Source organism: Suncus etruscus, chromosome 8 (assembly GCF_024139225.1).
Source record: "Suncus etruscus isolate mSunEtr1 chromosome 8, mSunEtr1.pri.cur, whole genome shotgun sequence".
Classification (NCBI taxonomy): Eukaryota; Metazoa; Chordata; class Mammalia; order Eulipotyphla; family Soricidae; genus Suncus; species Suncus etruscus.
The window spans coordinates 53,503,825-53,519,008 of NC_064855.1; the positions used below are offsets into that span (position 1 = coordinate 53,503,825).

At 40.4% G+C, this 15,184-nt stretch overlaps 3 protein-coding genes and 1 non-coding gene across 5 annotated transcripts in view; 1 reads left to right on the forward strand and 3 right to left on the reverse strand.

The window, feature by feature from the left end:
* Nucleotides 1–1,806, reverse strand: part of ALG5 (ALG5 dolichyl-phosphate beta-glucosyltransferase) — a 55,969-nt gene extending 54,163 nt beyond the window's left edge. The window contains exon 1 of one of the 2 annotated variants that reach the window (XM_049778824.1): nucleotides 1,763–1,806. Coding sequence is in view for 1 of the 2 variants with exons in the window: in XM_049778823.1 (XP_049634780.1) it covers nucleotides 762–827 (66 nt within the window). In the remaining variant the exon portion in view is untranslated. Of the gene's footprint in view, nucleotides 1–761; nucleotides 885–1,762 lie in introns of those variants that run through there. The other variant, XM_049778823.1, reaches the window with a different exon arrangement.
* A 325-nt stretch (nucleotides 1,807–2,131) lies between these two features.
* Nucleotides 2,132–14,109, forward strand: EXOSC8 (exosome component 8). Its single transcript, XM_049778836.1, has 11 exons — nucleotides 2,132–2,152; nucleotides 3,883–3,919; nucleotides 4,085–4,148; nucleotides 5,247–5,320; nucleotides 7,932–7,977; nucleotides 8,975–9,080; nucleotides 9,169–9,214; nucleotides 10,113–10,209; nucleotides 12,491–12,611; nucleotides 13,094–13,200; nucleotides 13,895–14,109. The coding sequence occupies exons 1-11, from the start codon at nucleotides 2,136–2,138 to the stop codon at nucleotides 14,008–14,010; spliced, it is 831 nt and encodes a 276-aa protein (XP_049634793.1). The 5' UTR covers nucleotides 2,132–2,135; the 3' UTR covers nucleotides 14,011–14,109.
* On the reverse strand, nucleotides 8,130–8,337 carry LOC126016845 (small nucleolar RNA U3). The gene has a single exon (XR_007498537.1). It is a non-coding gene; the product is annotated as a small nucleolar RNA U3 (small nucleolar RNA).
* SUPT20H (SPT20 homolog, SAGA complex component) overlaps nucleotides 14,031–15,184 on the reverse strand; it is a 36,886-nt gene continuing 35,732 nt past the window's right edge. The window contains exon 26 of the mRNA XM_049778772.1: nucleotides 14,031–14,499. Coding sequence (XP_049634729.1) covers nucleotides 14,362–14,499 — 138 coding nt within the window. The 3' untranslated portion in view covers nucleotides 14,031–14,361. The remainder of the gene's footprint in view (nucleotides 14,500–15,184) is intronic.

A 15,184-nucleotide genomic window follows, 5' to 3' on the forward strand; every position in this document is an offset into this window, starting at 1 on the left:
ACAAACAAAAACGCTTATTGCCAAGAATCTATGAACTACATATAGGATTTCCTTTCAGTGGGAGAAAGTTCACATTGGACAATATCTATTACATATGGATCATCAAGAGTTCCTAATGTTTCTCCAGGACTGGCAGAATTTGCTGAATACTGAATTTGCTACTCGACATGATTTTCTTACTCGTGGGTAGCAAATTCTAGGTGATAATCAGGCTTTGTCTAGAGTCTGCAGGGCTCGTTCAATTATTCTGACGTGGAACTGATGGCCCCAGTCGGTGCTGTCACCACTTTCAATTTGCTTGAGGATGAAATTAGGAAAGAGAAAAAGGCTAGAGAGCAACAGCTTTGGGGGCAACACTTTTGGAGGGGAAAAGGGAAAGGAGGTGAAAGAGAAAGGGAAAGGGGAAAGGGAGGTGGCATGAGTGGCTTTTGCAAAAAGTTCGGAGGTGAGAGTTGACAGGACTGGGGTTCAGAGTCTTGGAGTCCAAGGGCCCAGCCCAAGGTGGGTGGGTGGGGGGTTGGAGAGCACACCCCCACTATGAACAAACCAACAAGGCAGGCTCTGGGCACACGGGCGATGCAAGAGAAAAACAAAGGATGAAAGAAATGGGATATGCATTGCTGGGAGAGGAAATAAGTGGCTCAAGGCTTGGGAAAAGCATAAAGAAAGGGGGGCATGTGGAAGAGCTCAGGGAATCGAGGAGAGGATGCCTCTGCAGGAGAGCCAGGTTTGTGTCTCTTCCCATCCCTCTGTCCTCTCACCAATATCAGGGCTAAGGCCACCATCGTCAGGCCGAGTAGCACCAGCTGGAGCAGGAGCGAAGCCATCGTCCATGCCCAGGCCACCGCCGCCGCCGGCCGCCCTATGGAGCATCTACACACATGCGGAAGTATAGCCTGCAGCCCCGCCTCCCGCGCCAGAGAGGCCGCGCCGGGAGGCGCCCGCCACTACAGCGCGCGCCCCCGCGTGGCTTGGAGGAGCACACGCCGTCCTGCAGCACACAGATGCCCACAGTCCCCCTGCTGGCTGGACTGGATACTAGGGTTAGATTCCATTCCATAGCCTTAGAATGAAGAAGCAAATTCCAGGATTTGCAGTTTAACTTCAAATGGAGTCAGTCATCTCTAGCCTTTGGAAGTAGTTGCATAGCAACTAAAACTACTAAAAACTACTGCAGTTTTTGGTATCTGCATCAAAATGTAAAAGCCGTGATAAAATAAAATAAAATTAACCACTTTACCCATATTAAATGTGTCCTTATATATAGTCACTACATTCTGCAAATATAATAACTATTTCTTCTTCTTTTATTTTATTTTTGGTTTCACACCCAGAGGCGCTCAGGGGTTACTCCTGGCTCTGTGTTCATAAATCACCCTTGGCAGGCTTGGGGGTTGGGGAGGGGAAACATAGGGGATGCTGGGATCGAACTGTTGTCCCTCCAATGTTGGTTGCGTGCAATGCAAACGCCTTACCGCTGTGCTATTGCTCCGGTGCCTATAGTCACTATTTCTGAAACATTTACCGTGTTCTCGAGTCCCTGGTCCCGCTACCAGGAGCTACAATTATTTGAAGGGAAAAGATGGGTTTGTGATTCAGATTTAATTGCGTTTCTGCATTTTATTTGGTAATCCTGTCTAGGAGGAAGGTTGGGATTGAATATTCCCAGACAAGACAGAGTGCAGATCTTTGAAGGGACCTGCAAAGGGTGACCCGGTGAGGCTAGAAGAACAGGTAGGTGTTAAATCTCCAAGCACTTTACCTGGGAGAGGCGGCGCCTAAGCTCTCAATTAAGGCGGAGCTGGGAAAAGGATGCACCGAACACTAGAGTGTGAAATCAGTTTGCACTAAATCCCAGCTACGACACTTGTCAATTTCCTAGCGGCTGATTCGTCACTGGACGCCGCGGTCAGGGAGAACGCAGATAACTACTAGTTAAAATTGCCGACCCCAACCACCGCACAGAGGACAGGCGGAAAGCAGCAGCAGCGGCGTCTCGGGCCGGCCTAAATATCTCGGTCCGGCAGAACAGCGCCAGTGATAGTGTCGAAAATGTCGGAGCGAAACGCAAGCGTGAGTCGGGCAAGCCCCGCCCCCAGGCCTACTGCGCAGGCGTAGACCCCCGCGCGGGAAAGATGGCGGCCGGGTTCAAGTGAGTGGTGGCGGGGTGGGTTTGCGTTCCGGCAGCCGGCCGCTGCTCTTAACCCTTAGCTGGGACTTAGAACGTCCTCAAACTATGGCCTGCGGGCCACATATTGTATTTGTATCTGTTTTGTTTCTTCATTGCAAAATAAGATATATGCAGTGTGCATAAGAATTCGTTCATAAGTTTTGTTTTTACTATAGTCAGACCCTCCCGTGGTCTGAGGGACAGTGAACTGGCCCCTGTTTAAAAAGTTTGAGGACCCCTGGGAGGCCACCCCCGTCTGCCGGGCTGGGGCTTCTGTTTTCCTCAGGAGGCGAGGAGCGTGGGGGCCCCAGCCGGGAATGCTCAGGGCTTACTCCTTTTTGCACCCAGGAATTGCACTGGCAGGATCAGTCAGAGGAATTTTAAGGGGTGCCAGGGATCGAACCCGGATCGGTCACATACAAGGCAGACTCTCTACACTGCTGTTTGTTACTTTTTTTATTTCACCAGGCGGTGCTCAGGGATTACTACTGGCTCTGCGTTTAGAAATTGTTCCTACTAAGCTCAAGTAACTTTATGGGATGACGGGGATTGAACCCGGGTTGGCTGCCTGCAAGGCAAATAATGCACTGTGCACTACCCGATGTACTAACGCTCTTCCCCCCATTCCCCCCAGTCAACTTTTTAATTGAGCAGAATTACAGGATTACAAATCAAATTACAATTCCAACTATATGGAATTTACTCTTTGTGTCCATTTATGATCCTAGGAGTCAGTTCATGATAGTAGGAATTATGCATGAACTTAAAAATAGTCTGAAAATAAAAAATTTAGTGTCTTCAAGGATTGAACGAACATACATGGTTTTGTGGCCACACCCTACGATCTGTTTCAGGGGTCACTCCTGGCCTGCTGGGAGACCTTATGGGTGTTGGGGATTGAACCTGCACCAGCTGCAGACGGGACAAGCTGTACTATTTCTCTGGTCCCATGACTGAACTTACCTTGATGAAAATGAATCTCTTGTGGATGTTGAAGTCATAAAGCAATCTAGTATCACGAGGCTTTGCCTGTTGTGAAGAATATATGAAATCTCAATTATAGTTTAAAATAAAGATGCCACCTTTATCATGATAACTGAGACCTAGCATCATAAGGTGATATTAATATGTGATTAGAGGTCGAGCGATAGGGCATTTGCCTTGTACGTGGCCAACCCGGGTTCGATCCCTGGTATCCCATATGGTCCCCCGAGCCTGCCAGGAGCAATTTCTTAGTGCAGAGCCAGGAGTAACCCCTGTGCACCGGCAGGTGTGGCCCAAAAACCAAAAAATAAAAAAAAAGACGAATTAATCCATAAAGATGTCCAATGACTTTGGGCTTTGATCTTGTTATTTGTTTTTTCTTTACTTGTTTGTTTTTGTTTTGTTTTCTTTTGGGGTTTTTTTGGCCACACCCGGTGACATGCAGGGGTTACTCTTAACTATGTGCTCAGAAATCACTCCTGGCTTGGGGACCATATGGGACACCAGGGAATTGAACTGAGTTCTGTCCTGGGTCAGCCACACACAAGGCAAATGCCCTACTGCTACGCCATTGCTCCTGCCCCAATACAGGAATTTTTTACTTTGATTTATCCATATGAAATTATCGAGTCTTTTACTTTGATTTATCCATATGAAATTATCGAGTCTTTAGCCACTTACTGGATTTGCGGCTCATTTATTTTTCTCACGAATTAATATTTTTTCAGAACTGTGGAACCTCTGGAATATTACAGGAGATTTTTGGTAAGTAAAATTGGTTATGTGCATGTTATGCTTTTTGGTAACAACATGGTGCTTCTTTTAGACAAGATTTAAGTCAGCTGGAGTGATGGGATTTAATGTGTTTTCTATGGTGTATAAAATCTACATTTAGATGTGGTTAACTTCCATATAAATATTTTTATTTAGAAAGAGAACTGTCGTCCTGATGGGAGAGAACTTGGTGAATTTAGAACCACAACAGTCAACATAGGTGAGTTTATTTTGGTCTAGAATAGGATGTTGAAGTTGTTTCTGAAGATTTTAAATACTGAAGCCCAAGCAGTAGTTCAGTGGGTAGGACACTTGCCTTGCATGCTGCTGACCTGGTTTGATATAGGACATCCTATATAATCTACCTAGCACCACCTGGAGTAAAAATTCCTGAGTGCAGAGCCAGGGTTAACCCTTGAACATTGCTGGAGGTGATACAAACAAACAAACAAACAAACAAAAAAGTTCTTTAATACTAATTAGGAATTTCATTTGTAATTTTGAAAAAAGAAACCTCACTCTACTGTTTAATTTTGAAATAATTAAATGTTGAAATTTTGAAATAACAAACTTCCAAGATATGACTGACATATTTGCTTCATAATAAGACCTTATATACAATACTAAATTTTTTTATTTTTTTTCTTTATTTTTGGGCTACACCTGGTGATGCTCAGGAGTTACTCCTAGCTATGTGCTCAGAAATCGCGCCTGGCTTGGGGACCATATGGGACACCAGGGGATCGAACCGAGGTCTGTCCTGGGTCAGCCATGTGTAAGGCAAATGCCCACCGCTACGCCATTGCTCTGGCTTCAATACAAGAATTTTTTTACTTTTATTTATCCATATGAAATTCTCAAGTCTTTAGCCTCTGAGTCACTTAAATTTTCAACCAAATTTTACCAAGTATTAAGGATTTGAGTAATTTTTAAGATGATTTTTATCTGTACAGTATTCTTGTGATAATGAAAAATGACTATTCAAATTAAAGGCCAGGTGACTAATTCTTAAAAATATGTATAAGAAATCTAAGTAGGGTACTTAAAAAAATTAGGAATACATTCTTTTTTTTTTTTTTTTTGGTCACACCTGACAGCACTCAGGGGTTACTCCTGGCTCTATGCTCAGAAATCGCCCCTGGCAGGCACAGGGGACCATATGGGATCCTGGGATTTGAACCACCGTCCTTCTGCATGAAAGGCAAACTCCTTACCTCCTTACCTCCAGCCTCAGGAATAAATTCTTATAAATAACTGATAAAATGGCATTATATAGAAAATTAGCTTACTGTGTACTTTATTTTGTTTCTTTTTTCAGGTTCTATTAGCACTGCAGATGGTTCTGCTCTAGTGAAGTTGGGAAATACTACAGTAATTTGTGGAATTAAAGCGGTAAGCTTAACATGTTTTGTTGAATGAATTACTAAATTACATCACATTAGATTGTAATATAACTATTAAGTAGGCAAATACGTTTTTCAGTATTTGTTTTCTTTTACTAGGTGTTTTCTTAACCTGTGTTAGATAATGTGACAGAAGTTTAGTGACTTGGTTTATTAGTATTTGTCAGATGTGCAAAAATAAAACTTAAAAAATCTGCAACTTCTGGATTTTATCGAACTTATTACTTAAATTGCAATTTTATTTTTGGGCCACACTGGGATCACTCTTGGTGGTGCTCAGGGAACCATACAAGATTTTGGGGATTAAATTGAGTCTGGGTTGGCTGCATTCAACACATATAATCTACTTGCTATACTTACTCTTTGGCCCAAGTTGAAATTTTTGATGTATCCAGTGATGCATTTTAACATGTGCAAATGTGTAATAGAGATTGTTGAGGATATTAACTGGTAAAAGGTTAAGTAACTGGCCCAGGGTTTCTTTGCCAGTAAATTTAGATCTAACACAGTGGTCAACAGTCCATTCCTGATACACATGTATAAAAAGGTAGAAAACCTTTGGTCAGCTGCCTTGGAATAGGTCTTAGTCCACAGATATAAAATAAAATGGTTAAAGAATGGTGGTCTTGTTCCCCAGACATACAATCAATTCATCTTTGATAAAGGGGTAAGAAACGCAAAATGGAGCAAGCAAAGCCTCTTCAACAAATGGTAGTGGCACAACTGGTCAGCTAAATGTAAAAAAGCAAACTTGGACCTCCATCTAACACCATGCACAAACGTCAAATCAAACCGGATTAAAGACATTCATATCAGACCTGGAACTATAAGATATATAGAAGAACATGTAGGTAAAATACTCTATTGACACTAAAGGCATCTTAAAGGAGGAAACATTACTGTCCAAACAAGTTAAAGCAGAGATAAACAAATGGGACTGTATTAAACTGAGAAGCTTCTGCACCTCAAAGGAAATAGTGACTAGACTACAAAGGCCACCCATGGAACGAGAGAAACTATTCACTTAATACACTTCAGACAAGGGCCCAATATCAAAGATATGCAAGGTACTGACAGAACTTAAACATCTAATTCCATAAAAAAAATGGGGAGAAGAAATGAACAGACACTTCCTCAAAGAAGAAATACAAATGGCCAAGAGGCACATAAAAAAATGTTCTACATCACTAATCATCAGGGAGATTCAAATCAAAACAACAATGAGATACCATCTCACACCACAGAGACTGGCACACATCACAAAAAACAAGAATAGTCAGTGCTGGTGGGGATGTAGAGAGAAAGGAACTCTCATTCAGTGCTGGTGGGAATGCCTTCTAGTCCAGCCTTTGTGGAAAACAATATGGAAATTTCTCAAAAAATTGGATATTGAGCTCCCATATGATCCAGCTATACCACTGTAGGGATATGCTCTAGGAACAAAAAACAATATAAAAAATGCCTTCTGCACAGCTATATTCATTGCAGAGCTATTTACAATAGCTAGAATCTGGAAACAACCCAGATGCCCGATAACAGAAGGGTGGCTAAAGAAACTGTGATACATATACACAATGGAATACTTTGTAGCCATCATGAAAAAAAATGAAGTTATGAAATTTTCCTGTATATGGATGGACATGGAAACTTGCTGAGTGAAATGAGTCACAGGGAAAGAGAGAGGCACAGAATAGTTTCACTCATCTGTGGGATTTAAGAAAAATAAAATAAGGGGCCGGGCGGTGGCGCTAAAGGAAAGGTGCCTGCCTTACCTGCGCTAGCCTAGGACGGACCGCGGTTCGATCCCCCGGCGTCCCATATGGTCCCCCAAACCAGGAGCAACTTCTGAGCGCATAGCCAGGAGTAACCCCTGAGCGTTACCGGGTGTGGCCCAAAAACCAAAAAAAAAAAAAAAAAAAAAAAATAAAATACATTATTGTAATAATACCCAGAGACAATAGAGATGAGGGCTGGAAGGACTGACCCACAGTACGAAGCTTACCAAATAGATTGATGAGTACAGTTAGAGAAATAACTACACTAACAACTATCATGAGAAGGACAGTGAATGAGAGAAATAGATTGGGGCATTGGTGGAGGGAAGGTTGCATTGGTTAAAGGGGGTGTTCTTTTTTAGAACTGAAACCCAACTACAAACATGTTTGTAATCATGGTGCTTAAAGAAAGATATTATGAAAATTAAAAAAAAAGAATGGTGGTCTTAATATTTGGATCCAGATAGTGATTCTAGAATTTTTAGTTTTGACCACTGCTTCAGCATTTTCTAAATCTATGTTGGTTTCACCTTAATACTGAATGAATTGAACAGAGAGGTAGGCAAAAGTTTATTCTGTATTTGTAAAGACCTCCAGGTACATTTGAAGAGTAGTATTCTAAGTAGTATTCTAATGTAAACTATGTTATACCATCTACTTTGCAGAGATAATTCACACCAATATATGTGCGCAGACTTAGAAATCAAGGACAGTAGATAACTGGTAGTTATCTAGCCATAATACTCATAGTTTGTAAGGACTTCTATAACTAAATTGTCTTTAGAATTTAACAGCTTCTTTCATAAGAAACATTTGCTTTTGTAGGAATTTGCAGCACCACCAACAGATACCCCTGATAAAGGATATGTTGGTAAGTTGAATGATTTTGTAATTTTAATAAAATATTTAAAAATATGTAATGCTAATGTTATAGTTGAGTTGACAAAAACTAAGATTTCAAAAAGATAAGAATGATGTACATTCCTAAAAAGTTTGTTAGAAGATAGCATAAAGTAGCTTTTTTTTTTACTGCATCCTCTCCCTCTATCCCTTCCAAAGGAAGGGAAGAACAATCATCAATGGCCAGACAGTCGCAGAAGCAACAACGAGAGCCGGCTTCACACTCAGGAGAGGACCCTCTGGCTCCTCCTCATGGCTTCGGGTGCTCTACACAATCAGAGAAACTTTTCTAGTCACGTACTATAGAAATGATCCCTGAAAGTATAGTCTTAAAGTAGCTATTTTCTAACTGTATTTCACAAATGATGACACTTAATTTTGTTTACACATTGATATCAATAAAGAAAATTGACTATGAGGGCTCTTATTACCAATTTTTCTGTATCTGTATAAAAGTACAAACTTTTCATTTGTATCACTGGTTGTCTTGGACCACGTATGGTAGGAAATAATGTTTCATAAATCCAGAACTGAACAGGGAGATGATTCAAAGAACAGGAATACATAAGAGAGCCTAGGTTTGATCACTGGCAGTGCAAAGCTCTCCAAGGATTGTGCCTGGAGTAGCACTGAGCTCTATCAATTGTGTCCTGTCCTCCCCCACAAATGCAAAACTAGTTATGAGGGGCCATCTTCTGTTTCAGACTTAAGTATTTTGAAAGAAATATGAAAAACTTATGTACTTAGAAAGATTGAGGCCTTAAGTCTTTTTGTTATTGTGTAGGGAACTGTAGTTGGAAAATGTAAATTTTATGCTATTTAAGTCTGGAAGTCTTACAAAGATCAAAAAGAATTATGTTTTCCACTGGGAGAAGCTTGTATCTAGTGGTATAGTTGCTTGTGTAGAATAATTCAAATGCTCCCTTATGCCAAAGGTGATTTAGCTCAATGATACCATCTATTTCCAGTGCCTAATGTCGATCTGCCACCTCTGTGTTCATCAAGATTTCGATCAGGACCTCCTGGCGAAGAGGCCCAAGTTGCTAGCCAGTTTGTTGCAGATGTCATTGAAAAGTAAGATCAACTTAGCATTTGATTATGCAGTCATCTTAGATGACTTTTGAAACTTTTGTTTATTGTATTCTTTTGTCTTTAATTCCAGTTCACAGATAATTCAGAAAGAGGATTTGTGCATTTCTCCAGGGAAGGTAAGAGAAACAAAGAATTTGTGAAGTTTTTGTTTGGGGAACACACACACTGGTGCTTAGTGGCTACTCCTGGTTCTGCAACTCAGGAACCAATCCTGCAGAGTGGGGGACCACATGGGATGCTGAAGACCAAACCCTGGTCAGCTGCATGCAAGGCAAGTGCCTTACCCGCTATATCTCTCTGGCCCCTAAATTTTGTGAATTTTTGATAATTTTGAAGTGTGTTTTTAAGGCAAACGAATAGCAAAATTAAAATTACCAATAAGGTAGTCAAAAGCAAATGACTGACTCATTACCTGATGTGGAGCTATTTTTTATGCTCAAATCCTTTAATCTTGTCAAAGGCTTTTTTTTTATAACACAATTTTTGATCATTAATTCTAGGACATGCTAAATTTCTGGTCTGTTGCAATATTTAGAGGCTTTGATTTGACACTAATTAGCAATGCAAAAACCTAAATATTTCATGCATCAAAGTTGCTGATGAGAAATAAATTTTAAGTTTCTTTTTGGATTTTTGCTTTTGGTCTTTATCTGCCATCACTCCTGGTGGCTTAGGAAACTATAGGCAGTACCAGGGACTGAAGTGGTGTTGACTGCATCCAAGATACACACCTTATCTCCGGTTCATGTCGCTTAGATCCCATCAATATGGACTTTAAAAAACATTTCTCTCCATCTGCTAACTTAGCAGCAGTAGTGGACATTCTTCTACTATAGCACCCTTGGGGAAATGGAGGTGTTGTGTCAGTTGGATAATCAAAGGTTATCTTTAGACCTTTTTTATTTTTGCCTTCTATGCAACTGGTTGATTATCTAACTGGGAATCTTCCAGTTTGTAAAGTGAATACCATGTTCTACCCATTAGGTTTTAACTTTTGTGTTTAAACTATTGTAGCTTGCATGGGTCCTATACTGTGATCTCATCTGCCTCGATTATGATGGAAACATTTTAGATGCCTGCACATTTGCTTTGTTAGCAGCTTTGAAAAATGGTAAGCAACTTAGTATAAAGCATTTTTGTGTATCAGAATGTTCTCTCTAGTAAAGTGCCTCATATATTAAAGTATCTTTATTATTATCTATTTTGCTTTTTGGGCCACACCCAGCAGTGCTCCGGAGTCACTCTGGAAGTTGTCTGGAGACAGTATGGAATGCTGGGGATTATAAACCTGGATCAGCCCTAACTGCTCTACTACATACAGTTTCTTGTATGGCATTCGAAACATAGGGGAACCTAATTTTCTCTGTGCTGTTTGGAGTGGTACCTCAACCTCATCATTCTTCTGTTTGGAAGCCTATATTCTCTTAAGGCATCAGTGCTATTATGGTTAAATAGTTGTCAATTGCTTTCAATAGCCTTAGGTTCTTAGGTTTTTTAAAAGATCGAAAAGCATTAGTGGAGGTTGTTGGTGACGATAATCAACTACTCTTTACAATTTTTTTTTTTTTGGTTTTTCGGGCCACACCTATTTTGATGCTCAGGTGTTACTCCTGGCTAAGCTCTCAGAAATTGCCCCTGGCTTGGGGGGACCAAATGGGACGCCCCAGGGATCGAACCGCAGTCCTTCCTTGCAAGGAAGTGCTTGCAAGGCAGAGACACCTTACCTCTAGTGCCACCTCGCCAGCCCCACTCTTTACAATTTAATGTGTTGCTAAAAGTAGGTTTTTTTTTGTTTTTTTGTTTTTTAGGCCACACCCGGCGGTGCTCAGGGGTTACTTCTGGCTGTCTGCTCAAAAATAGCTCCTGGCAGGCACGGGGGACCATATGGGACACCGGGATTAGAACCAACCACCTTTGGTCCTGAATCGGCTGTTTGCAAGGCAGACGCCGCTGTGCTACCTCCCCGGGCCCATTTTTTTTTTTTTTAATGTCATAGATGACACTGAATTATAATTTCTTTTGTGGGGAGGGAATTTGAGCCTTACCCAGCAGTACCCAGGGATCACTCCTGACTGTGCTATGGGGACCATATGAAGTGCGGGGTCTGCTGTGTAAGGCAGTGTTGCCCCTTCTGTACCTTACCTCTCTGGTCCAGCAGTAGTTTCTTAGAATTTCCCTAGGCAGATGATCTGTTTGGGAATTTTTTTTGGTTTTGGGTCACAACGGTGGCTCTGTGCTCTGAAATCACTCCTAGCAGTCTCAGAAGACCATATGGGATATGGGAATTGAACCACCGTCTGTCCTGGGTTGGCTATGTGTGAGACAAATGCTCTATCAATGTGCTATCTCTCTGTCCTGTTTGGGATTTTTGTATGACACGTATTCCCTTTCTTTTACGTTGTTTAAATAACTAACTGGAGGTTGAAACTACAGTGAACTTTGTATTTGATTATCTAGGTAAAGTATTTTTGACTTCTGGCTTTACCATAACCTAAGGTTAACCCATCTACTACAAAATGGGGATAAATACCTACTTTCTAAGAATGCTAGTATAGGGGCTGGAGTGATAACACAGTCGGTAGGGTGTTAGCATTACACAGTCATCCCAGATTTGATTCCAGTCATCCTATATCCCTGAGCCTGCCAGGAGTAAACTGAACACTGCCAAGTGTGGCACAAAAACAAACAAAAAAAGAATGCTAGTATATAATTTAACTAAAATGTAAAAGTACTTAAGAGGCAATATAGGAAGAAAAAATAGGTAGTAATAATTGTTTTGGATTCTTAGACTTGGGGGACTACATGAGATGCTGGGGATTACACCTGGTTTGGAATGAGGAAGGCAAGTATCCTACCCACTTGCTGTATTATCACTCTTGGTTTCTTGAACTTCTTTATTTATTTATTTTGGTGTTTTTGGGCCATACCTAGAAGCACTCAGGAGTTACTCTTGGCTCTGCACTCAGAAATCACTCCTGAAAGGCTCGGGGGATCATATGGATGCCAGGGATCGAACCGGATCGAACCAGGGTTGGTCCTGGGTCAAATGCATGTAAGGCAATGCCTTACCATTAGGCTATCACTCCAGCCCCTTTTGTTTTATTTGGGGGTTGGGCCTATACCCACTGGTATGTTGTCCCTAGTGTTGCCAGGGCTGAACCAGGATCTCATATGTTAAGTGTGCTTAGCTTTAAGGCCCCTTTTTAAAATAAGTCTAAGCAGGAATGATAGATGCCTGAAAAATGTTTAATGTGCACTATATTGATCTTATTGTAATTCTTTTTAAAATATGCATCAGAAGGTTAGAAGGAGTGTGAATTATTTGCACAGAAAGTTATAATCTAATTCTGTCGGATTTACCATCACCATACTTCACCTATATCTTTTTGTAGTACAGCTGCCTGAAGTTACTATAAATGAAGAAACTGCCTTAGCAGAAGTTAATTTAAAGAAGAAAAGGTTTTTGAATATTAAAAGTCATCCAATTGCAACTTCTTTTGCTGTATTTGATGAGTAAGTTAATTAACTGTATAAGTATGTTGAAGGAAAAGTTTGTTATGATCAATCTTATTCATCAGTTTTCTTTTCTTTTTTTTTGGTTTTTGGGCCACACCCAGCAGTGCTCAGGGGTCACTTCTGGCTCTGTGCTCAGAAATTGCTCCTGGCAGGCACAGGGGATCATATAGGATGCTGGGATTCGAATCACTGTTGGTTCTGGGTCGGCTGCTAGCAAGACGAATGTCCTACCACTGTGCTATCTCTCCGGCTCCCTATTGATCAGTTTTTGTTCTTTGATCAGTTCCTTAATTTGCTTATTCCCATGTAATGATAACATCAATGACTTCAGTAAAGATTTACATTAGCAATCATTTTAGCCTGTCTTTATACTGAAGGAAAGTTTCACAAGTTTATCTTTACATGTCTTATAGTACTTCTCACCTGCAAATTCTATTCCTGCTTTTACCTCACATGAATACTTCATTTTTTAAAAACAGCACTCTGCTGATAGTTGATCCGACTGGAGAGGAGGAACATCTGGCAACTGGAACCTTGACAGTAGTAATGGATGAGGAAGGCAAACTATGCTGTCTTCATAAGCCAGGTAAATTTTCATTTAGTCTTTTTTTTTTTTTTTTTTGGTTTTTTTTGGGGGGCCACACCCAGCATTGCTCAGGGGTTACTCCTGGCTGTCTGCTCAGAAATAGCTCCTGCAAGGCACGGGGGACCATATGGGACACCGGGGATTCGAACCAACCACCTTTGGTCTTGGATCGGCTACTTGCAAGGCAAATGCCGCTGGGCTATCTCTCCGGGCCCTCATTTAGTCTTAAATGTATAAACGGAAAACTCAGTATAAGCTTTTTCTGTTAGAAGGATCATCTGGAATAGAATGGAATGTTTGTATTTATCTCATATAAGTTGTCTTACCTTTCTCAAATTAAGCTATATCCTTAGGTTCCCATATTATCAATGGCTTATATTTAAAGGAGATACCAGAATCCCTAGAACAACTATACTAATGATTTACACTGATTATAAAACAAAACATGGGGTCAGAGTGATAGCACAGCAGTAGGGCATTTGCCTTGCACATGGCTGACCTGGGATAGGCCCTGGGTTTGATCCCTAGCATCCATATAGTCCCTTGTGCCTGCCAGGAGCGATTTCTTAGTGGACAGCCAGGAGTAACCCCTGAGTGCTGCCAGGTGTGGCCCACCCCCCAAAAACAAAAACCCATGATGTTGTGTTTATATAGTAAAATAACTGTAGTATTAAAAGTCTTGCAAATATTTCAGGTGGAAGTGGGCTGACTGGAGCTAAACTTCAGGACTGTATGAGCAGAGCAGTTACAAGACACAAAGAAGTAAAAAAACTGATGGATGAAGTAATTAAGAGTATGAAAGCCAAATAACTACATACACATTTCCAAAACAGATTTGTAAAAATTGTATTTGTTACAGTGAACAACTTTTTATACTAAATAAATATCAAACTACAATCTTTTGAAAGATGTTTCTAGTATTTCACTTCCATATGTATTTGTACAGTGAAGCCATTTTTATAAAGCATTGACTTAGACAAACCAACCCTAATGCTTGCTAAACATTCTCCCTGTTTCAAAAACCATAGGGTTGTGCTTCTTTATAAAGTTTGTACATCTAGCAATGTAAAATACTGACACGTTACAAAAACAAAATAGGAACTCAGAATCTCTTTGATCTGACGCACTAAAGCATCTAGAAAAGAAAAAAAAATACAAGACTCAGAATTTTGGAGTGGTTGGTGTGCTTCTCTTCATTTTACTTTTTGACTGGCTGCCTGTATGCCGGTGACGATGTAGCTGAGCTGTTTGTGCTGCTGCTGCTGCCATAGCCATTTGATGCTGCAAGAATCGCAACTGCTGGAAAAGGGAGAAATAGAAAGTTAAATTAAATGTAGGGAGCTATGGAAAAGGTGCTTTACCTGAGTGATGAAAACAAAACTGAAAAGGAGGAAGTACCAAAGTAATAAAAAGGGACCATACCACACTGAGACAAGCACAGTCAAACAGCACCAGTGGCACAGAAGCCTTCTAAGGGCTTTAAAAATGGTTCTTGGGTAAACAACTTCAACAGTACGTTACTTGGCCTGCCAGTCTATATTGCAGTAAACTCAGCAACTTCAGTTACCATTTGTTATATGGAAATTTATTGCAATAAAAAAACTTCCAATGTATATTAAGACCAAAACTATTAACTATAATATGCTGACTTCCTAAAACAATGAAGTAACATTTTTCTAAGGACATTTACTAATAGGTACATTCGAGTTTGTCTTGCCTTTTCTGCAGTACAATATTTTAAAAGCCATTGGCATTAGCAACTGTCTTAGAATGTTAGAAACTAAATAGATGTATGTTAATGTGCCACCAGCACTTCATGAAAGATGGTATTTAGAAAAAGAATATGATCTAAATGTATAAAATATATTCAGTGCTCCAAATTGGTAAAAATATTGGATTTTTAAATTAAATTTGCTATATTATTGCCATTTACTGTAGTCAGTAAAATAAACTGAAATATGGTATTTTTTGGTACTTTTGGAGC

Coding starts and splice junctions, on each gene's coding strand:
- EXOSC8 (XM_049778836.1), top strand. Junction 5,321..7,931: donor TAATTTGTGGAATTAAAGCG/GTAAGCTTAACA, acceptor TTGCTTTTGTAG/GAATTTGCAGCACCACCAAC. Junction 10,210..12,490: donor GTTAGCAGCTTTGAAAAATG/GTAAGCAACTTA, acceptor ATCTTTTTGTAG/TACAGCTGCCTGAAGTTACT.